Source organism: Vanessa tameamea, chromosome 31 (assembly GCF_037043105.1).
Source record: "Vanessa tameamea isolate UH-Manoa-2023 chromosome 31, ilVanTame1 primary haplotype, whole genome shotgun sequence".
Taxonomy (NCBI): Eukaryota; Metazoa; Arthropoda; class Insecta; order Lepidoptera; family Nymphalidae; genus Vanessa; species Vanessa tameamea.
In genome coordinates this window covers 1,233,476-1,258,380 of record NC_087339.1, presented here as the reverse complement: position 1 = coordinate 1,258,380, position 24,905 = coordinate 1,233,476, and the positions used below count along the sequence as shown (strand labels likewise).

The following is a 24,905-nucleotide window of genomic DNA, read 5'->3' as shown; positions in this document are numbered from 1 at the left end:
AGTTCCAAGTTTGGCTCATTGGCGATGTAAGGAATGGTTAATATTTTGTACAGCACTAAGGTCTATGGGCGGTGGTGACCACATGTCCGGTGTACCGATTCGCCCGTCAGCCATATTTTTTATCATTTAAGTAATAATGAAAAGAAAGTATATAAGGCGATTACACTGGTAATATTTGAATGGATATTTTTATAACTGAGAAAGAAATAAAAATACAAATTTTAAAATTTGTTACTTTGTAATAAAAAACAATATATATATAAATTACAGGCGTAAAAAATATAAATTAAAAAAAAAAACATAAAAATGACTGTTATTTACACCATAAAGCAAAACGCTTTTTTTAATTGACTACGTAAGCGAAGACATTATTTTTTATTCTTATAATGAACTACGTCACACTCTCTCAGTTTCTGAGCCGCTTGTTCCGGTGTGAGATCCCGTTGCGGTTGCGCCAGCATTTCGTAACCAACCATAAACTTCTTAACGGTAGCCGAACGGAGTAGCGGTGGTAAGTAAATGCCGTGGAACAGCCAGTGAGGGGAATCACCTGGTTTTTTCGATGAGCCTGTTGGTGCTCCTGTAATATAGTTAGTGATAGTTAATAGTAAAATAAATATGTAAACTGCGTTTGTAATACCTTGGCGTAGCTTGGGTTTGGTTATATTGCGATGGGGGGTCTCGGAAGTAACACGCTCCTACAAATTTGATGGGTCTTTGAGGGAGGGAGGTCGTCGTGCCTTATTTAATATGAATTAAATTAATAATAAATATCAAATTATATACGGTTCAAGTGCTGAGATAATCCAGTGGTTTGTACACGTGAGTTTTAACCAATGATTATGCGTTCAAATCCAGGCCAACACTGGACGTACACATTGTGAGGAAACCTGCATAATTAAGTCGGATTTTATTGCCTCGTTGGTTAAATGGGTCGATATATGGCCGACGATCTCGAGAGTTCAAAACCCCCAGATCGGACCTTTTAAAGTCCTCTGGAGAAAAATTCTCAGTAAAAACCCGGATCTTTCCGGTCGTGTCAGATTTCTCTTCCCATCGGATTGTGAGAGCGAGGGAACACAGTGTACCTGTGTCAACGCACACATTTGTGCAATATAAGTTCTTTGTCTTTGAGATTGACATTATCATAATCAGGTATTTGATAAAAAAATAAATTAAGAAAAGCCCTTACCATGCCACCCCATGCTATAAGGGAAGCTGCAGTTAAATAGATTATCATATTTGGTACACAAGAGTTTCATAATGTCCGCCAACGCCACCTTCTGACTCTCGTTTAAGTCTGTCATCCTCTGTGGATTGTTTCTCGTTGGCAATAGCATTGTTTCATACGGCCACGCCGCCCAGTATGGCACAAGCGCTACCCATTCAGAATTCTGGACAACTATACGTTCCTGAAATATTAATAAATAATTATGGTTTTAACAGCACTAACCCTGGCAAGCACCTCGGAAATTCCATGAGCTTAACCTGTATGTGTCTAATTTTATTGAAATTCTACCACACTTGTATAGCTTTTTTGGATTGGAGCAGCGTGGTGGAATTAAGTTTAAACTTTGTCCTCAAGGAGATGGCCTTAGCCCAGCAGTGGGATATTGACAGGATGTTATAGATATATATTTATTATATAATTTTTATGATAATATTTTTGGAAGGAAGTTCTTTTACTTTTTGGCAGAAATTGTGACGTAAATAAACGAAATTATAGAAAGTGTTAAAAAAAAAAAAGAATATACTACTCAATCTACGAAAACACACAACAAAAAATGAAAGAAAATAATCAAAAAAGGAGATTAGTGAGCAATGACAGCAATCTTGTCATATACGGTTTTAAATAAATTTATTTTTTGTTAATGTTTTAATTTACATGGAATTTCTAGTAACAATTTCATTTCGTGACATTCATTCTATGAATTATTCTCAAAAGTTGGTGAAAGCAACTTTAAACTTGTTTTTTTTAATTTCTTTGTGCTAAGGGCTCAAAGAACATTACTACACTTGAAATCAGAGTACTTTGCAAAGTGAACTAATTCTTATTCTTATCAAACAACTTCAACGTGTTTTTAAACACTAGCATACTTTTGTAGTGTCTTATTTCTTTGGGCAATTTATTATAAAATGTTGCCCTTTTTAAAAAATTACCATTATTTCGGAAATATACATGCTACGTTAATTTCACAGGTTCTTAATCGGTTTGGAATATTTCTATATTATTTATGAGATTTTATAAAGTGATAACAATATTGCAAATAACTTACACTAATTTGACATTTAAACAGTTCTAAAGTTCGGCTCAGACAATCTATCAAAAAAGACGGCAACGTTACCGCTGCATTACTTTTTCAAAAAAAAAAACTGTACCTTCTGTTTTAGTTCCTGTTCTAGGTAATCCACTAACAGCGACTTTCCGAATTTAGTGTAATACTCCCTTTGGCATCTATAAAAACAATTTGTTTTGAATATTCAATTACAGATAAAAATTCTATGACATTCAGAAAATACATATATTATACAAACGTTTCCATTCCAATGACAATTGTGCAATTTAGTAATAACTATATTGGCTGATATCTTAGTAGCATACACGTGAGTGACTTGATTGAGTGATAACACATCACTCATTTACGCCCCCCCCCCCAAAGTTAATAATAATGAGGTTAGTGTTCATAGTTATTGCTCTTGATCAGAAAATAATAATAATATAGAGTTAATATACCTCTCCTTCACTCTTGGTTCATTGGGAAGGAAACTGGAAGCCCAGATCTGACAATGGGGATGAGGATTGGAACAGCCCATGACGGCGCCCTTATTTTCAAATATCTGTACCCATGTGTAACGCCTTCCGAGCTCTTCTAGCTGGTTGATCCATCTGTTAAAAAAAGAGGTTCTATATTTGAATGTATTTTTTCGTGCAGTAAATTTAAATATACTCTATAACAGGCGAAAAGCCTTTTATAGAGTACCTGTTGCCTGAACAACATTTGACAGCAAATTGACGGGATATCATAAAAATCCGCAGACATTTTTAACTTTGCCGTTTCATAAATTCAAATCATTTGTAAAAAATACATCGGTAAAGAAGGCACATTATTCAGTACAAGATTATATAGATGATAAAAAAGCGTGGAGTTAATGCTTGTTGACTTCCACGCAGGAGACATGACATACATATATAATTGTATTTAACTAACATGACTGTATTTTAAGATGTTGAAAAAGAGTAACTAGAGTTTCTTGCCGGTTCTTCTCAGTTGAATCTACATTCCGAACCGGTGTTAGCTTCACTTGATACAGTTTGTTAAATGACGATTCATAAGTGCCTGTAAAAGCCTACTCGAATAAAGTATATTTTGATTTTGAATAATAAAATATCAGCCCAAATTGTCCGTATGTCTGGAAGCACCTTAATACTCACTCATTAATGACAGCTGTTATTTCTTGAACGGACATCAAGGGAATTGTCATCGTAGAATCTGGATGGAAGCACATCACCCTGTAACCGATTAAAAATAATAAGGTTTTGCGAGCTAATTCCACACACAGTATAATGCGTGTTGATACACATATGGCAGACTTTCATTGAAATTAGACACACGCAGGTTCCCTCACGATGTTTTTCTTCACCGAATACGAGATTCGTATTTCACGTTATCTTCACTGGGCCATCTTGTGTCATTTTTAATGGCATAAGTGGCAGCAGAAGACTCACCCGATGGAAAGTGACTACTAACGCTCATGTACAACTGGGGGCTGTGTGTTGCTGGTCTTAAGAAAATAAATAATGCTCTTGTCCCAGTAACGTTACTGTCAATCCCTATCAATAAAATATATCGGTGACTTTGGGGAGTTGTTCTGCGTAATCCAGCGTTAATCTTGCCCCATGTTTTTTTTCAATATAAATCGTTTTTGGAACGAAGTCCTTTTAAGCGGCTTACAGTCAGTGGCGGCTCGCCCCGGGCCTAATCTTGGGGGGCCCCTAAGTGCATCCGCGTTCTCCTGATCAAATCCTAAACAAGACTTTAAAAATGTGCTTAGTACCTACATAATTTCATCAAGATCAAAACGCTACACTCTTAAACCATCTAGACTTCAATTTAAAAAGCCAACCACCAAGTTATCCATTGAGAATTTCCCTAATATGATAATTGGTGATAAGGGTACTTTTTAACGAAATAGAATTTCAGAATCTCACCTGCAAGTCCCTTTCGCCTGGGATGCCTGAAACAGTGGATGGTCAGGTGTAGGCGGCTCCGGTACGCGTTCCAGCAGAGCTGGGAAGTCGTTTGGGAACACGTAGGTAGACGTGTAGTTTGGATTTTTCTGGAAACGCGAAAATGTAATTAGATTTTGTACTGATGTTTTTGATAATGATATATCCACTAACGTCTGTTCGTACATCTTTTTTATTTCTATTGTTATTTAAATTGAAAATAGGTTGGTAAAATAGACCACCTGATGGTCACCACTACCCATAGACAATACCACCGTAAAAATAAAAACAATTCATGGCAACACCATTGCGCAGCTAAACTTGATAACTATAAGATTTTAAGATTTAACTCAAAGCCTGGCAATATGTATGTAGTTAGATTGGCATACTCGCTCGCACTTTTTAGTAAAAAAAAAATTAGCTAATAAATAACCGTATATAAAAATCGAATTTTTTAAAGCTACCACCGGTTCGGATAGTAGATTCTAACGAGAAGAACCGGCAAGAGTTACTTAGTAGTTACTCTCTTCCGCCATTTTAATTACAGATTATGATCAGATATTATCAGTAAACGACAATTATTTTTTTAAATAAAAACTTCTTATGACATATGATATTCCGACGACATCCGAGTTTGGATGTGTTTCGATATATCGAACACATGTTTGGGCGCGTTGACTTGGTACAGAACAGTAGCCGTCGACGCGATTTGTTCGCGCTTTTATTTGAAGTGATAACTTCTTACGGGAGGGTAAACCGGTTCGTTACGTAACGCGTTACGGCGCCAGTCTGTCTGGCTTCCCTTTCTCGTACGCAAACGGCAGCGGTAGGCAGGTACCTCCCCTCTCACTCTAACCCACAGCACTAGCCGTATTTGGGATAGTTTAAGTTATCACTTCCTGTCGGGCATCCCGAGACGCACACGTTTTTTTTGGGATTTGTGAAAGTGTTATAAAACCGTATGTACGTTGAATTTTTGTTTGTACAAGTGATTTGTGTTTTATATCGGTATTAAGGTTATGTTATTTAAACGAGAAGCTGAATTCGTATTTTTAATTCGTTATTAAATCGTTTAAAGTGTAAGATCATTGTTTTTTTTATTATTTAATAATTTATTCTTCAGAATCAGATTCAATAATATCAATTATAGAATAAATATATATTTTAAATAATTTTAATATAAACCAGTTTATAAATAAACAGACACCAATCCGTATTAAATCAGCGTGGTGGCTTAAATTCGTAAAGCCATCTCTGCGAGCCCACGTGGGTCATCAAAGGCTGTAACTATAGCACAATAAGATCCAAGTTACCTGTCCATTAGCTCTGGTAGCTCCAGCTTTTAATGGATTGTTGGGATCAGGTGGCTGTTCCTCTGGCGCCTGTTCCGTCTGCCCGCTCCAGGGTCTCTTGCAGCGATGAGGGGACACAAGGATCCATTCATCCTTGAGGGGATTATACCTGACGTGCTGGTGTTCTAGAAATAAACACTCATTTAGTTTATAAGGCTTGCTTAATTGTTATTCACTATACAAGAATTGACAGCCTCGTTGGTCTAGTGGCTAGATATAAGGTCGGTAATCTCGAGTGTCCTGGCTTCAAAACCGAGGTCAGGCCGATGAAAATTTTTGTCGAACAAAATTTCTGTTACAGCCCGGAAACTGACAGTTAGGAGAGCTACCCGGAAAGCAAGTAAAGCAGTCGTGAACCTGAACTCTTTCCGGTCGTATCAATAGGCAATAGAGAGCACCCATGTTTGGACACACTAGAGAGCAATAATATGTCCTCGTTGGCTGGTCTCCCTTGATAATACAACAGCATTAACAGCCTGTAATTTTCCCACTGCCGGGCTAAGGCCTCCTCTCCCTTAGAGGAGGCTTGGAGCATATTCCACCACGCTGCTCCAATGATACACATTTGGCAGAATTTCGTTGAAGTTAGACCAATGCAGATTTCTGGGATGTTTTCCTTCTCTAATGGTGTCTTAAATGAGGCGACATTAGAGAAGGACGCCTGTATTCTGAGCCCTTAACTGGTTCCCAACATAAAGATTTGAGTAATTTAACTCGCCTCCCCGCCCGGTGATGCTGTAGAGGTCATCACGACCAACGCACACAGTTAAAAAAAAATGTCGAACACGTTCATAGCACGTGGAACAAGACGACGCAGTTAGCGAGGCATTCTTATAATTTAACTAGCTGTTCGACCCGACTGCGCTCGTTAGCACAGATTCTGTCATGAGCTTTCACCGTGTGAAACTTTTACTGCTTACACAGCACAGGGGAAGGAAGTTCTCAAACAAGTCTGTGTAACTACATTTACAGGGACATCTTAGCGCACAAGGTTGGTGGCGCATTAACGATTTTTTTTTTTATGTTAGAGGTGGCACACGAGCAGGAGGCTCACTTGATGGAAAGTGACTACCACCGCCCATGGACATCTGCAACACCGGGGGCTTGCAGGTGCGTTGCCGGCCTTTCTCTTTTCTTGAAGGTTCCCAAGTCGTATCGGTTCGGAAAAACCGCCGGCGAAAGCTGGTTCCACAGAGTGGAAATCATTACCGGTTTTTAAACTCATTGTCATGAATGGTGGTGACCGAGTGGCCTATTTGTAATTCTGTCTACCTATCTATACATATAATAAAATTGGAGTGTCTGTTTGTAATATTAAAATAACGTTTTACTAAATGCATATGTATGTATACACGGTACATATTACCTAAATATTTTTTTTTACAATTTTTGTCTGTCTGTCTGTCTTGTTTAATCTCTGGAACGGCTGGACCGATTTTGACGGGACTTCCACTGGCAGACAGCTGATGTAATAAGGAGTAACTTAGGCTACTTTTATTTCAGAATTATATGTAAAGTAATAATAAAGTCACGCTTTTTTATTAAATTCGAACGCGCAAGAAGTCGCGGGCACAGCTTGTTTTAAATTTAAAAAAAAAACATTTTAAATATAAATATTGGACAACGTCACATACATTACTCTGATCCCAATGTAACTAGCTAAAGCACTTGTGTTATGGAAAATCAGAAGTAACGACGGCACCACGAACATCCAGACCGAAGACAACATAGAAAACTAATGAACTTTTTCTACATCGACTCGCCCGGGAATCCAACCCGCGACCTCGGAGTGGCGTACCCATGAAAACCGGTGTACACACTACTCGACCACGGAGGCCGTTCACTTTTATTCGGTAGTTGAATATTAGTCACGGTAGAATGAGAAAGCAATCCTATAACACCCGCCGAAGAGACAGAGACGGTACCGCTGGTTCCACACACTCCTCGACTCCATCCATACGGGGTAGCGTTTAACATAACATATATAAAAACCAGGTACTAGAATATTTGATATGGGTTTGGGCATTGAGTTGGGGCAAGATTTAAAAATTACGCGTGCATCTTAACCGATGATTTCGGGTTCAAACCCAGGCAGGCACCACTGAATTTACATGTGCTTAATTTGTTTATAATTCATCTCGTGCTCGGCGGTGAAGGAAAACATCGTCAGGAAACCTGCACGTGTCTAATTTCAACGAAATTCTGCCACATGTGTATTCCACCAACCCGCATTGGAGGAGCGTGGTGGAATATGCTCCATACCTTCTCCTCAACGGGAGGCCTTAGCCCAGCAGTGGGAAATTTACAAGCTAATTATGTTATGTTATAAGATTTAAAACGGGGTAGGATCGTAACGATCAAATTACCAGCTAACTTTTTAGAAAAGAATAGAATTTGCTTTATTGCATAGCAAGTGTTAAGGGAACATACAATTATGGACATTACCACCTTTACCATAGGGCACATGGGGCACGTGCCTATGGCCCCCGTCCTGAGAGGGCACCGAAGAACCAAAAATTTCCTTCATACGTTTGTGCTCACGTTGACTGTATGTATATTTTCGAGAGTGAATTGATAAATTTGTAAGAAATTCCTAACATATTTATCAAAAAAGGTCGACAATCAATATTAAAAGTAGAAAGACGTGCTCTTCATGATAGAAATAGATATACTATAAAATAGCCATAAGATTGTACAACCAATCAGATTCCTACGAATTTACGAAAATTACCGCAGCGTTTATATTTGAAACTACACTTAAGGCCTGGCCATAAGCAAAGTATTTATACATGGTAGTAAATATCTACCAAAAGGGCCCCAAGCTCATGGGTGCCCAGGGGCCTCAGCATAGCTTGAGACGGCTCTGATTATGGACAGATAAAAAAAATAATGGTACGTACAAGAGGAGTTCTTATCGCTAATAGAAAGACCTCTTCCAACAACCTTAAAAGAACAAGATATTAATAAAGCGGAATGGAGGTGTACAGTTAGAATCATTTTAAATATATTTCCTGTGTATATATTAATCGAAGAAGGAATAAAGGTAAACAAACCTTAGATGAACGTATTCCATGCGATTTGCTAATAACTCAGCTGTATTGTGCACTACTAACAGTTCTGGATTAATATATCTTTATTTATAATACAACACGATCACACTTAACTACTTATATACAGTTTAATTTAACCTCAAAGTTCCGAAACGAAATTTTTACGCAAATATTATAGACCTATTAATAGCGTAAGACGATTTTCGTCCCAGTGATTATGGGACGATAGCTGCTCGTAAAAAATCAGTTATGGTCTCATTTGAAGAGCTCCAGCCGTGGATGTGTAGAAAATTAAGAGGATTCTTGATTGCAATCTACTCAATAGTTAAAATTTAACAAAGAACTAATTTTAGTGAGCTGAAAAAACGTACGGAAGTCCCAAAAAATCGTTTGAATAAACTACTAGTTCACAATGAATATCAGAGATATTATTCAGGCCCTCGACCAATGATATCGCATCAATTTGATGTCAAATATTGTTTATTTTGCGTTTGCCCTCTTGTGCTTGGTATATACTAATCATAATATTATATAAATAAATTAAGTTTCCTAATTTTTTTATGTTGTTCTCCAATCAATAGAAGCAGTTTTATTAGCTTGGGTTACTTGTAGAACAAAATCAATGAGTACTTGCTCGAATCAGCCGGAAATTCGATCAGTAATATCTTTGGCGATCTTGCAATACAAAATCAAACTTAAAAATACTTAAACAATAGTCTGAATTAATTATGAAACTAACGGCCGTGGTCGATTCGTACGGAAAAATAAGACTTATTTAGTTTAGGTAGGTATATTTAAGTTGTTTTCGAACTTGCAGTGCCACCTACCGGGTCCAATGTAAACCATCAACGCTCAAAACCACAAAAATAGATAAAAATCGGTCCAGCCGTTTAAAAGTTAAGTTACATGGATTTATAATGATTCGTTAAAACGATGTAACAATTTAAAACTATACAAATAACACTAACTGAAGTTAACATCTGTTTTAAAATTGATAAGCGTCAGTTCAATAACCTTTTATACGTTTTTTTTTTAAATCATTAATTCATACAAGACGCAGGACAAATTATTGAAGTTTAAAATTTATAATTATTAAAACTAACCTGTCGCTTCAAAAGTCTGCATTGTGTGAAGTTTTGAACGCGTCCTCTAACTACGAAGTAGAGGGCATCACTGGATAGAGACGTAACGTGTATTTTATTATATATTTCGATATCGATAAAACTTGACACGTTCCAATGTCAAAACAAATTATTCTTAATTCAAACATGAAACGACACGAAATAATGTTTGCCCCATTGGCGTAGTTATAATTTATTAAACATAGTGGATTTTTAATTAGTTTGGATTATATTTGTCACATTTAAATGTCAAAATATTGTATTTTTAAATCGATTGCTTAATACTCGCCATTAAATATTTAAGTTTATATTTTCTTTCTATTCTACGCGTTTACTTATCGTTTTGGGATTGATTATAAGCTTCGTATAACAAGTCGTTAAACACTCGAAACACAGTGCAGATAAGCAAACCTTAGTTTTACATACTCCAAGTGATTTATTAATAACTGAGCCGTATTAAACACTACAAACAATTCTTGACTAATATATATTTATTTATAAAACAACATTATTCATCTGAACTACTTATAAGAACTAATATTATTCATAATTAATATTATCGATCATTTAAGATATCGCATTAATTCAATGTCAAAGTTTATTTGCGATTCTATTGTGATAGAAATAGGCTACAGATGTTTTGTAAATTCATTTTAACATGTCGAAGCCATTTTAGATGAACGACAAATAAGGCAGTCAGGTAAGAATGGTGCACGAGAGGTATTAGACGAACTTTTCCACGAGTGTTAGTTTAAAATATGACTAAGTTGTATTGTTATTAATAGGTGACACTCTAAATTTACTTTTCTGAATCGCTAATCATACACCGGAGGTGACATTTGCTTCAGAAAAGAAAATTACATATAAAATAAGAAAATTATCAATTATAGTATTTAATAGTATTTAAGTTTTCGTACTTAAAATTCCCGACCTTGATAACCAGACAGAGAGAAAGATGGGAGGAGACCCACTCACTCTCTTTTAATAACATTTTATTTCTTGTTTTTTTTTTAATGGTGGACGAGCAAATGGGCTCCCTTATAGTAAGTTGTCACCACCGTCACCACCCATAGACAATGGCTCTTTAAAAAATATTAACTATTCCTTACATCGCTAATGCGCCGCCAACTTTGGGAACTAAGATGTTATGTCCCTTGGGCCTGTAGTTATACTGGTTTACTCACACTTCAAACCGGAACACAGCAATAAGGCCGTTTGGCGGTAGAATATCTGATGAGATTTAGACATTAGAATTTATAAATAAAGCAACTTCGTTCGACACTGTCGTGCAACGGCAAATCATATTTTTTCCGAATTTTGTTTTAAAACCGGAAGTCATTAATATTAAAATGTTATCGACATACGAACATCACTACACTTGTTATTTACTGTTAGCTTACTGAGATAAAGAGTAATAAAGTTATCACGCATAGATTAAACAAAGCAGACAGTCCACGAAAGTTCATTTTTTATCTACTCGCTTATGACATGACACAGAGTATAAACATTAAGTATTAAAAAAAAAAGGTGCGTGTATTTCAGTGTTGCAGAACTGTCGATTGTTGACCTCAATAAACTATTTAGGATATCGATACTATTGATAGTATCGTTTTGATCAGTGCTATCGATAGTCACTGAATGCATATTGTGGAATGTATAATTACGAAGTCAAAGTTCTCGATAATATTCCTTGAATCGAGGCCCTGATTTTTCATTGAATATTGTTATTTTTTTTTTAAACGCGTCTTTAGACATCGACGGACGTACGTTATCATGTTAATTCGACGCTTCTTCAAGGTGACACACAATTTTTAAACATACATTTTACCGTTTTTTCATAAATTGAAGAAAAAGTACAAAATAGATTAATTCTCTTACTATTTATTGGCGCAAATTTAATTAAAGTTATTTAAATATTGTGTCGTTACTAGGCCTAGGTACTAAGTAAATTATGTCGAGAAAGTAATACTGTCACTGGCACAAAACCATCGACACTATTGATAGAATCAATAGTTTAAGTTAAATGTAATTTTTGCGATTATGTTTTGAATAACAGTATCCAATAGTATTGCTTAGTACTGTCGATAATATTGATCGTGGAGGGCTATCGATACTATGGATTGCCTATCGATATGCAACACTAGTGTTGTATACACGCGTGAGTAGTTCTACTTATTCGGCGTAATACGAATAGTTTTTAATTGCTTGCGAATAATTAAATAATTTTATTATGGTAAATGGAATTTCTTTTCTCCCCCATACGAAAAGTTGTTACATTTGAGCACTACAGAGCACATCAGTATCTATTAGGTTATTGATATTTTTCAAATATATTGTTAATCATATGATTTATTGGAGAAGAAAGATAATTTAATTAATATCACATTGTAAGTTAAGGTTAACTTGTACTCCAGCGCGCCGAAATTCAACCGAATTTCGTATTCGGTTCAATCCACATTCGGCCCATCTCTAAAAAAATTATAAAAATATTTTTTGACAGTAGACGACAGACTATATAAGAATAATTAGTTTAGTATTAGTATTTAAAAAAGTACAGTAATTTATAAGTGATAATAAAAAAAACATTGACCCTACTAAAATATTACAGTAAACATTTTTCTGTAATGAAAATTTGTTTTTATTTTTTTTTAAAGTAGCAGTTAGTCGATATCTATTGAATATCCTCTGTTTTCATTTAGTCTATGACTTTTTATTATTAAAGCGAATTGTAAGCAATTTAAATAAATGATTACTTCACATTCTGTAAAATTTTATAATGTAAATATTTTACAAGAATTTAACAATAAATTTATTTAAATAATAAGTTCAGAAAGCGATATATTTACGAAAAAATCGGATTTTGGGATCTTTGACCTTGAATATAGGCAGATGCGAGATTTTATGAGACTAGACAACTTATATAGTGCCAAAATAAAGTTTCATGCTAATTTATAGCTTATTAGCTACCTGAGCCGGTGTCACACGTTTAGAATAAAACGTTTATACCTTACTATATATACCTGTACAGAATAACTCTATTGGCCCGAGCTCCTAGTCGCCATAATTATTTCCGATATCTTCATAACATTCAGTTTAATTTACACAAAACCTTAATGAATTAAACACCTTATCTTTCCTCATGAATAACTCCTTCCATTGGTAAAATAATGAAAACCCGTTCTGTAGTTTTAGTTAGAATTTATCGCGTTCAGATAGAGGGACACGGAGGGGGTACTTGGTTTTATAATATTTATAGTATTAATTATATTTTACTACGAGTTGATCCTTTTTTTAGGTTATTTTACTGTTTTGTAAGCTCTGTCGACGACATCGCTTGCCTAAATGAAAATTGAGATGACTTTGTGTGTTTATGAATTACAACATGACGCTGAAAAACTGAAAAATAATTCAGTAGTTTTACCATAGATACACTTATACTAACTTATCCTTATGTATTTGAATCTTACTAATATTGAAACGACATTTCTAACCCCTAAAATTAATATATTATAATAGTTTGGTATGAATTAACACAAAAATAAATGATCGGAAAGAATAGGAGGCCTTTGTCAAAGGGCACACAAACTAGCAAATATAAACATACATACTTTCATATTAAACACTATATCAAAGGAATACCAGGTACATATTTTATGTTAATTACCTTGCTCGGCTAGATTATTATCTTTTGTACTTAGAGCGGAAGTTGACGGCTGGATTACAGTAAGCACATGTTCAACATCAGTTTCCATACAATGCAGCCTAAAAGAAGAACCTAAAAATATACATAATTCTAATTGTGAGTAAGAACTAATCTTCATTATAACTTCTTACTCATAATTCTATCTATAAGTATGTTAATCATAAACAATAATATTAATAAAAATGCTTAACTGTGAGGATCATTTAAGGATCAGGTTGTAATTTGGTTCAAAGATGTACTTAATGTTGGAATATTAAATAAAAATCTAAGAATAATTCTGAATAACCAATTTGCTGTTGTATGCAAGTACCTTCACCCTGATCATACTTTGTTGTTAGGGCAGTTGATGGCTGCATTACATTAAGCACATGTTCAATAGCATCAGTTTCCATGGGTTGCAGCTGAGATGAACTTGAAAGTATAAATAGGGGAATGTAAAATTAGTTTGCAAGACTAATCAAGTGAGACACCATCATGGTATACTGTATTAGTAATACTAAATTGGTTAATACTTTTATAATACTAAAGGTAAACTTAATGATACTTTAGTCCAAGTTTATTAATAAGTAGGCCAAATAATAATATTATCTTATACAAAAAATACAACATAAAAACTTACCAATATTTAGCGTTGGGACTGCATTCGCTGTGAGTCTGTGGCTTTGTGAACAATAACATTCTTCAAAGTGGCGATAACATATTCGAATTTGGTTATAAATGTAAATATCTCCTTTGTCTTGAATATCTTCAGCGAGGACAGATTTCCATACATTAAATTTTTCTAGATGTGGGTATTGCGGTTTAGGAAATCGATGCAATGGACCTGCGATAGATATATGTAGATAAAAGATATTTGATTTTGTCCGAAGGTTTACGTATCGTCAAATGTACTATGAAGTTCATCAAATGAAACCAGTGGTAGGAACTGGGCCAGTATTTTACCCAAACATAAACCAATATGGTTTTAAATTACTCACCATCGTTTTTACAACCAAAATGACACTTGAGTCGGGAGTTTGATGGCATTTTCACAAGTCAAATAAAATTTAGCGCGATGCACAGCGAACGATTCAAACAAATAACAATTATAAACTTTTGCCGTTTGGTTAAAGTCGTTACAAATTTTGACAATTTAAAATGCTGCCAGCACCATGAAATTATTAGATTTTTTATATGACAACAAACAGAAGCATTTTCGAAATACAATAATTTCGTCATCTGAAACATCTTCGAAATAATAAACCCTATTAAAAAAATAATTAAAATATTTTTAAATCTTAATGTTTACTACTATGCTAATGTCATCTAGCGAGCGCATAAACAACAACAGTTTTAAAGTTTAAGTAAGTTTAGGGACATTGACCAAAAGATGGCGCCACATTTCTTATTTTCTAATTTATGCACTAGAGTTGCATGCTCCAGAGTTTTACTAAGATGTAAGACCGCCATCTAGTTCATTTTAGAGGTACTACGACGTGATGAAAATACGGTACAGATTAATAAATGCTACAGCAATCGTTGTCATAACTTGCCGGTACAAAGAACAAAATAAAATTAAGAAGTTTAAATTCAATTTTATGTAAATGTTTTTTTTTTCTCTAAATTCATAATGAATGACTTTGATCTTTCTACTCTGCAATGTAAATTTGGACGCGAAATTAAAAAATGCGCAGCACCGTACTCGCGGTAGTAGATATTGAAATTTCTTTGAAAATATATATTTATATATTACATATCCTTCTCATTCTCCTACGTGATAATTTGACTCCTTTCAAATATAACGAAATGTACCTAACTGGTAGTTGAAAATTAAATCTATTTAATAGATAATTAGAGTTTAATTATTTGACCTAGTTTTTTCTTTCTATACCGATTTTTCTGAAGGGTTTGGTTTATCCTTGCCCCTTACATTTTTTATTTTAAAATAGGTCAACAGAGTACAGACTACCAATCGATGGTAAATAGTCACTGGCGACGCCCACTGGTGTAATCTGAGGAGCCCCTTATGCATATAATTACACTGGTTCACTAACATTTCAAGCCGAAGTCCGAAATACAAGAATACTAAATATTACTGTTTGGCGTTAGAGTATGTGATGAGTAAGTGGTACCTACCTTAAACCCTCCAAAAAGTTGCTTCGTCCATTTTGTGTGCAATTTTGATAAGTTGTCTTTAATGCCGTTGCATATGAATGCACGCATATATTATTAATATTAAGTATTAATAATAGTAAGATCACTCAAATATATCATATTGAAAGTCTTCTGAAAAAACAGATGGCGCTACCGTTATTAAACAAAAAATTAAAGTTAAAGTTTAAAAACTTCCGAACCGTCCTTTTCTCTTTCCAATTTTTAATTGTAATATTCTTTCCATTATTAAACAAATAAGTTAGAAATCAATATTCAAGCATATTTAAAGGTGTATGTCAGGTACATAACGCCATCTAATGTAACATTTATAAAGTAAATTGGTGCAAATTTTCAACACTAGATGGCGCTGATTTATGCCATTTACGCCATGATGTAAAATCATTATTTAATTTATTAGCGGTAAAGAAAAAAATAAATTAAAAAAATAAATTATTTATATCTGAATTGTTATATCCAAGAAATGTTTTGATTACTTTATAAGACTGTGAAAAAAAATTTAACACTTTGTATTTGATTCAAATTGAATGAAAGAAAAATAAAATAAAAAAGACTGTTTTTGATTTTAAATCAAACATTTTTTCGACAAAATTTACACGAAATTCTCAATATATATTGATACATTTACTTAAAGATTCACATTTATAAAAAACAAATTTGATTCACATTTATAAAAAAATCTAAAGAATACGCATTCTATATAATTAAATAAAAACCAAATAATGACTATTTATAACAATAATAAACGTAATTAATAGATATTTTAAATAACGGTAATTTAATCCTAAAATCTCAGACATTATTACTCAAAATAACATCCAATTTTTTAAAAATCGAATTCCACTTATAAAAATTGCAGCTGTCTCTATTAAAAATGACAATTCAAATAAATCTTATCACATTTAAAGTTAAAGAATATTAATTATCGTTTAAATAATCGTTATTTCTTCCTATATATAAACACATTATGTGTGTCGTATAGGAAATATAGATTTGCAGTTAGATAACTTACTGCATACTGCTTTACTGTAGCAATTTTACCCCAATGCGGGTTTCGCGTTGCTAAGATACTTTAGTGTAAAAAACAGATAAAACAAAAAAAAAAATGTTCCCTGTTCAATTTGAGAATAAAGGTTTTAAAATTTACTTTTCATTAAAATGACGCTGGATATTTAAATAAATTGTTAGCAAATTTCAAATAATAATACTAAGTATTTAATTCAATTACACTGTTTCAAATGATAAAAACAGTAATGGCGTTAAAATAATATTGAATATTTACTAAACATATTTTTTATTTATTCAAATAACAATATGAAATTAGAATGATTACACTTTTTATTTTGTCGCTGTATTTATTAATATATTTTTATAATACAATACAATTCAAGGACATTTAGTGTTTTAATAAACGGTCAAAATCTAAGCTTCCAGTTTATCAAATATTAAACAATTTAAAAAAAGAATCCTGAGATATATCGATTTGAATTTTTTGAAAAATCTAATTCTACAATAAGAACTTATTGAAAAAGACGTTGGAGATTTATTAAATAATATATTATCTCATAGTTAAATGGAACTTAATAACAAATATAATAATTACTAATGACATCTATAAATATTTTTCTAATGTAAATTAAATACATTCATCAAAAGCCAAATATTATTATTATAACAAATAGATGTAAAAATTATCTTATTTATAACGTTAAGTTTATTTTAATTCAAATTATTATTAATTACAGGTATGTGTTTACAAAACGAATTAAACGAAAAAACAATAATAATAGTTATTTTAATTAAGTATTTGCGTCTATTAATAATATTATTAAACATAATGTATATGTTTTAATATTAAAACTAATAAAAAATACAATTAAAGGCAAGAGCATTATGCCAGTAACGTATTAAAAAAATGAACGAACTAAGAAATACGAAATTTTAATGAGGCAGAATAAATTAGTGCTATGCGGTATCAAACATATGGTCACTAGAGAAAAAAAATCATGTTAAATAGTTACGTTTATTATGATTACATTTTAATAATTAAATACAGTATAAATTATTTATTACATTATATAAATCTGTATATATTTAATTAAAATCGTAATTTTCTTATTATATGTAAGTGTCTTGTTCTTTTTAAAACATTCATAATATTAAAGTAAAACGTTTTAAAAAGGAATTCAATTGAACATATTCGAGTGACTCTTAACCTATATAATAACCGAATACTCCTTAAAACAAGTCGGTCAAAAAAACCTCAATGCAGGTGGCAGGGTTGCCATTTCAAAAACGTTCCACATTTGAAAAACAATAGCCGCATGAGCTGCGCGCGCATCCAACATCGACCCGTTATCAGTTATCGTCAGTCGTGGTCCGATCGTCACGCAGACCGGACGTATGCGTGGATGGGTGAACTACAGTACCCCGGCGCACCAAGCGTCGTTGATGATGAGAGGCAGTACCGGGCACCATTTAGACGGGCCCCACAATACAGATGGCCGGCACCCCAGCCACCTCAGCCGTCAGCGTTCGCGCCATGGAGGAGGGCCCCAGCGCCCCCGAGGCCCCCAGATTACAGACGCAGTGCATCATACCCAGGCAAACCAGATGAGCCGTACCAGGTTAGCTATTGTGATTAATATGTTAAATAGCAGTGACGTACCTTTTGTTGACGTGGTTCATATAAAATTTGTAACCCAACGTAACTGAATAATTCAGTTTTCCGAGCTAAATTCGCAATAAAATCGTTCGCTATCGTAGAAATAATTATTTTTTTCATTCTTTGCATCATTTAATACCATTTTCGTTCGAGTTAAGTCTTTAAATCGCATTAAGTAAACGATTTTCTATGTAAAATGTGTTATATTTACGTAAAAGTTAATCTCTACGTGCTTAGTAGAGTTAGAAACGATAAGCCGGATAAGTAATTAGTTTTCCGTGCTCAGTTCCTAAGTTAAAATGATATAACTAGTAAAAATGTAGAAATAACACAGATGACGAAAAATTGTACGCATAAGACTAACTGTCTTAGAATGAATACTGTTTTTCGTACGTCTATAATTACGAGGAACGAAAAAAAAAAATTGTTAAAGGTAATATTACAGATTAATATTACGATATTTACAAATTAAATTAGTCTCTCGTATCTCGACGACGTTCGATGTAGTTCTGAAATTGAATTATATTATATTAAAAAATTCATTGGAAATTTATTCATTTGGAAAGCCTTCGTTTTATCATCCATACGTTCATATAAATATATACTTGCATATATGGTAGATTTGGATCCTGAAAGAGTTTATTTCTTAATAATTTAAACAAATTAATTAATTAACAAATATCCTAATTCCCAAGGTTGGTGGTGCATTGGCGATGCAAGCCTGTCTACCAATTTTTAATTAAAAAAAAAAACTATTTAAACATTTTAGTTTATTTGCACAAACTTTTTGTGCTGATCACAAAACAATCATAAACATAAACATAATCAGCCTGTAAATTTCCCACTGCTGGGCTAAGGCCTCCTCTCCCTTTGAGGAGAAGATTTGGAGTATATTCGACCACGCTGCTCCAATGCGGGTTGGTGGATTCACATGTGGCAGAATTTCGTTGGAATTAGACACATGCAGGTTTCCTCACGATGTTTTCCTTCACCGCCGAGCACGAGATGAATTATAAACACAAATTAAGCACATGAAAATTCAGTGGTGCATGCCTGGGTTTGAACCCGAAATCATCGGTAAATATGCACGCGTTCTAACCACTGGGCCATCTCGGCTCTAATTTATTGTTACAGCATATTATTTGCATTCTTACAAGCAGCGGCGGCTTTACCCATTGCGAGGCTCCGGGCGGTAGGTCTTTGCGAGGCCCCCTGTCCTCGGTGAAAAGTATTAAATAAAAAATCTATTTCAATTTTTCTTGGATTTTTGCGCGAGGCCCCTGCAAGAGCGAGGCCCCGGGCGATTGCCCTGTTCGCGACCCCCTAAGGCCGCCGCTGCTTACAAGTATCTATATATTATTTTAAAGGAGTTTCGTTTAAGCCCAGTAATGTGGTACTCAAGTATGAATGGTGAGTCGGCCAGAGTAATAATAGGCACAATATCTTACGGCCTGTAGCGGCTGTTTGTTTAAACACAGATTTCGCTGTCATTGATTTGACATTTGCGACCCTAAATAGTGTGTACGTAGGGCAGTTTGATTCCAGGTTGGAAGTTGATGGTATATTAAATGGTTGGTGTATTTCAAATTCAATATCTATACTAATATTATAAACGTGAAGAGTAATCTGTCTGTTGGTTTGTTGCTCTTTTATAGACCATCAAATTCATAGCAAGCCTGAACTCCATGGATGGACATATGGCATTTTTTATGCCTAACGCCTGACGACTAACCACTAAAATAAGCAATGCCGCGGTGGACAACTAGTATATTATTTATAATATATTAAAAGAAAACAATCATGCCAAATATAAAAAAAAAAAAATTATCGCCCACAGTCACGAGACAAGACAGTTTTTTTCACTTGGTGGTAGGACTTCGTCCGAGCCCGTCTGAGATCGTACACGTCATACTCAAACTCACTCGAATTCCTTTATTCAATATAGAAGCAGTAAACTTACATATTGATAGTCAAATTAAACACTACCACCGGTTCGGCAAAGAAAATACCCGAGAAGGACCGGCGAAATAACTCAGCGGGTCTTTTTTTGTTAAATTTATTATATACTTATCACTACTAAGATTGATTCAGGAGGAAGGTTTATATGTATAATACATGCACAATATAGTAGAGAAACACTGATAATTTTAGAGGTTTCTGAAGTGAAGTCATAAATAAACATATTTTTTTCGCTTACATTGCAAACGCTGAGCCCTACGAGATAGATCAAAATAATGTACTACAGTATTGTACACCTTAAAAAAATCTTCAAAAAAGTCCGCGATGGTATATGTCTATCTCTTAGGGATAACAAACAATCATTTTTTTTATTCTTTACTGTTTAATTTTTATCAGCATTGCACCTGTGCGAAGCCGGAGCGTGTTGCTAGTATTCAATATGAAAAGAAATAGCCAGGATGTATTGTATTATACCGCCCAACAGCAATACTTATGTTTTGATCCGGTTTGAAGAGTCAGTGTAAATACACAAACCAATAACATCTGAGTTCTCATGATTTGTGACGTAATGTCGATGTGAGGAGTGATTAGAGTTTCTCACAGCGACAATGTTTACAGGCCGTGGTCCATATGATCGCTTACCCAAGCTATAAAAAAGGAATATGGAGCTGGATATATTTTATTTTCATGTAATAGATAGACAGACCAGCAAAGGGGCGACATTTGTTAAGTGGTCAGCGCCCCTAGACATTGGCGCTGTTGGAAATATTAATCATCCCTTAAATCACCAATGCGTCACTAGCCTTGGGAACTAATATGGTATATCTCGTGCCTGTAGTTACACTGGCTCACAAGATTATATTGATGATAAAAAAGCGTGGAGTTAATGCTCGTTGACTTCCAGGCAGGAGACATGACATACATATATAATTGTATTTAACTAACATGACTGTATTTTTAGATGTTGAAAAAGAGTAACTACTGAGTTTCTTGCGGGTTCTTCTCGGTGGAATCTACATTCCGAACCGGTGGTAGCTTTACTTTAAATAGTTTGTTAAATGACGATTCAAAAGTGCTTGTAAAAGCCTACTTGAATAAAGTATATTTTGATTTTTATTTTTTGATTTTCACTCACCCATCAAACCGGAACACAACAATACTGAGTACTGCTGTTTGGCGGTAGAATATCTGATGAGTGGGTGGTACCTACCCAGACGGATTTGCACAAAACATTAACCACCAAAATAAATTCATGTAACTACGTATGGATGGAATTTTATTTAGTACAATAAACATATAATTAAATAAAATTAGCGTGTTATCCAGAATATATATAACAATGTATAATCATATTACATACACACACAATTTTATATTTATATATATATATTTCACATTAAGCCTCATTATTTTTAATATGTTAATTTTTTTTTTAATATCACGCAATGGCTTTGATTCACAATTGTCAACATTCTTTATTCAAGTAGGCTCATAAAAGCACTTTTGAATCGACATGTTACGATTTAATTAAATGTAGTTACCACCGGAATTCGGGACGGAACCGAGTGGAAAGGAGAATCTACCGAGAACCGGCAAGAAACTCGGTAGTTGGTTTCCACCATTTTTTTAACAAACTATATCAATAAAGTACAATTATATTTATATAAACACGAAGTCCATTATAAACATCGCAGATATTAAACAGTTTAAATTTTATCGATGTATTCAATACTTACGTTAAAATAAGTAATCGAGTTTTTATTCGTGTGCCGTTAATCAAATTAATTATTTAGGGTTGCTATAATTTAAAAAATTCAGTTCGATTAATCGTGTCACTTAACATCATGTGGCCTATTTGCTAGGAAGCTCACATATTAAATTAAAAAAAAGTAGGTTAAAATCGATTTTCCATAATTGTTTACGTTCTGACGTCGCTAGTTACTCGAATGAAGTTTATTTATGTATTTTAAGCAATCTTCTAACAGTCCCTTCGAATTGGTCTGTACCATCCACGATATATTCTACCGTCAACCAGGGATATTTAGTATTGTTGTATTCCGGTTTGAAGGGTGAGCCAGTGTAACTACAGGCGCATAACAGTATAGCTTCCAAGGTTGGTAGCGAATTGGCGATGTAAGGAATGGTTAAGATTTCTTAAAGCGCCAATGAATATAGCCGAGATGGTCAGCAGCAGAGAACCCAGGCAAGCACCACTTAATTTTCTGTTTATAATTCATCTCGTGCTCGGTGAAGGAAAACATCGTGAGGAAACCTGCGTGTGTCTAATTTCGACGAAATTTGCCCCATTTGCATCCACCGAACAGCTTTTTTTGATGAATGGCTGTTTTTATAATGGAGGGTTTTCAGAAATTAATTGATCTAGATATTAATCGAGTTTTATTAGAAGTCTACTGTGCGTCCACACCAAACGTAAAGGAAACCGCTGACCAGGCGCACTTTCAGCCCTAGTATTATCGTAGGGATAAGGCATTCTGTTAAGAAGCCAATCGATCAAGTGCACTTAGAGTTTTTACACGCAGCCTTCAAGCTTTTTTTCTGTCTAAAGTCTGTGTAAAGCAGGAAATTGCAATTGCAGCTTTGAATAAATATATTTAAATCACACTGTATGTAGTCACATTAAGATTTCTATTATTCATTTAAAATGCTGCTGTTTTTATATTTAGGACTAAATAGTATTTAATACAGTAAATACTATTTAAGTTGGTTGAAAAGTTGTATCCGTGAAATATTTCTTAATTCGTCAAATTAAGTTTTAATTTTGAATGTCAAAATGTAATTAAATAAACAATACTACACATACCTTAAAGTCATATATATATATAAAAGAAATAAAACTAGACCACAAAATAGATCCTTGTGAAACACCTGTTTTTAACACAGTCCCCTTCTGGGACTTCATTCCATTAACGGATGTGAAAATTTGATGATTTCTTGACCCAAATGTAACAATAACATCAAATATTATATACAATGTTCAAATTTTCTATAGAAAAACGTTTCGTGGTCCACACAATTGAATGCGTTAAATAAATTGCAGTGTACTCCAATAAGCATTATGTGGATGTTTTAACATTATATCATATATATAGCATTTAATACATAATATACAACGTAAGCAACTTCGTTGCAATCGATTATCCCGCGACTTATCTATTTTTTGTATATATATTAAATATTAAAATCATACGTCGTGGAAGTTTGTTAGTTTGGACCTTTGTTACTTATTCACCCAAAAGCAATATCAATGATCTTTGAAATGGAGAACAAAGATACTCTAAACCTAGACTAAATAACTAACCTAACACCTAGTTTTAAAAGGTTGAAAGACTGTACTACAAACTTTACTTGGTGGCAGGGCTTTGTGCAAGCCCGTCTGTGTAGAAGCCTCATTCAATACATATACTAACGTCAAGCAATACATAGTATTTATGTGTTCCGGATTGGTGTGTGAGCCAGTGTAACGATCACAAGGGACATCTTAATTCCCAAGGTGTGTATGATGGAGGAGCGGTGTTAGGAATGTTTAAAATTTCCGTCCCAATGTTTATGGACGTTGGTGACCACTTACCATCAGAAGCAGAAGAACTCGATACTTTTTTCCCTGCCTGATCTTCTCTCTCTCATCTCGCTCCGTCCATTTTCTTAGGTCGTCCTCTTCTCCCCCTCCCTTTACGCTAATTTTAGGAACTCTTTTACCTGTTATATTATATAAAAACTAGCGACCCGCCTCGGCTTCGCACGGGTCCAATGCTGATACTAAATATACTACAGAATGTCATTATTTACGAAGTTCATAGCTTTTGTCATTAGACAATACAGACCGCTATGTCCCTGCGTTTTAAATTTGTAATATCTTCGAGAATGTTCATTTCATTTACATGCAAAGAGCCATATTGATCTATATGAAATACAAAATGTATTAAGGGTGCTTAATTGGATAAGGTTTGATGCTGTATTGCTTAGTCACTTCGTAAATGAGCCATTATTTCTCGTAAAAAATAAAGGATAACAAAATGTTTATCTTGAGTTATCCCTAAGAGATAGATAAACCATTACAGACTTTTTTGAAGACGAGAAGGTGTACAGTACTGTAGTACATTATTTTGATCCATCTCGTAGGGTTCAGCCAGCGCTTGCAATGTAAGCGCAAAAAATTGTGTTTATATATGACATAATATTAGAAACCTCTAAAATAATCGGTATTTCTCTACCATATTATGCATGTATTATACATATAAACCTTCCTCTTGAATTAGACCATCTATTAAATAAAATTGCTTCAATATCCGTTGCGTAGTTTTAAAGATCTAACCATACACAGGGAGCGTCTTTGTTTTATACTATGTAGTGATTATAAGATGATATGTAATCATACGTGTGTCACGGTTTCAATCATAACCTCACGACATCTAGCCGCACAAACTATTTGATCAATAACATATATATATATTGGGCAACATACATTGGGCAACATCACATACATTACTCTGATCCCAATGTAAGTAGTTAAAGCACTCGTGTTATGGAAAATCAGAAGTAACGACGGTACCACAAACACCCAGACCCAAGACAACATAGATAACCAATGAACTTAACAAGATGTGTAACAAGAGTTCACATAATATTATAAACGCGAGAGTAACTCAGGCAGAGTT

General features: G+C 34.1%; 2 protein-coding genes across 2 annotated transcripts in view; one reads left to right on the top strand and one right to left on the bottom strand.

The window, feature by feature from the left end:
• Window positions 1-287: 287 nt before the first annotated feature.
• On the bottom strand, window positions 288-9,860 carry Galt (Galactose-1-phosphate uridylyltransferase). The gene is made up of 8 exons (XM_026644285.2): window positions 9,734-9,860; window positions 5,542-5,705; window positions 4,211-4,338; window positions 3,434-3,511; window positions 2,735-2,887; window positions 2,380-2,455; window positions 1,193-1,412; window positions 288-580 (listed from the first exon to the last, which is right to left on the bottom strand). Exons 1-8 carry the CDS (start codon window positions 9,753-9,755, stop codon window positions 369-371), a joined length of 1,053 nt encoding a protein of 350 aa, XP_026500070.2. The 5' UTR covers window positions 9,756-9,860; the 3' UTR covers window positions 288-368.
• Window positions 9,861-17,914: 8,054 nt separating this feature from the next.
• The window catches only part of Orb2 (orb2), an 86,934-nt gene continuing 79,943 nt past the window's right edge, over window positions 17,915-24,905 (top strand). Inside the window, exon 1 of the mRNA XM_064220178.1 lies at window positions 17,915-18,232. Within this exon, the coding sequence (XP_064076248.1) occupies window positions 17,930-18,232 (303 nt within the window). The 5' untranslated portion in view covers window positions 17,915-17,929. The remainder of the gene's footprint in view (window positions 18,233-24,905) is intronic.

Bases quoted from the DNA above. Each gene is read 5' to 3' on its own strand.
- Galt (XM_026644285.2), bottom strand. From the start codon at position 9,755: ATGCAGACTTTTGAAGCGACAG. The intron at 5,706-9,733 runs GTTAGTTTTAAT...GTTTATTTCTAG, and splicing joins GCAGACTTTTGAAGCGACAG to AACACCAGCACGTCAGGTAT. The intron at 1,413-2,379 runs GTACAGTTTTTT...TTAATATTTCAG, and splicing joins AACAGGAACTAAAACAGAAG to GAACGTATAGTTGTCCAGAA.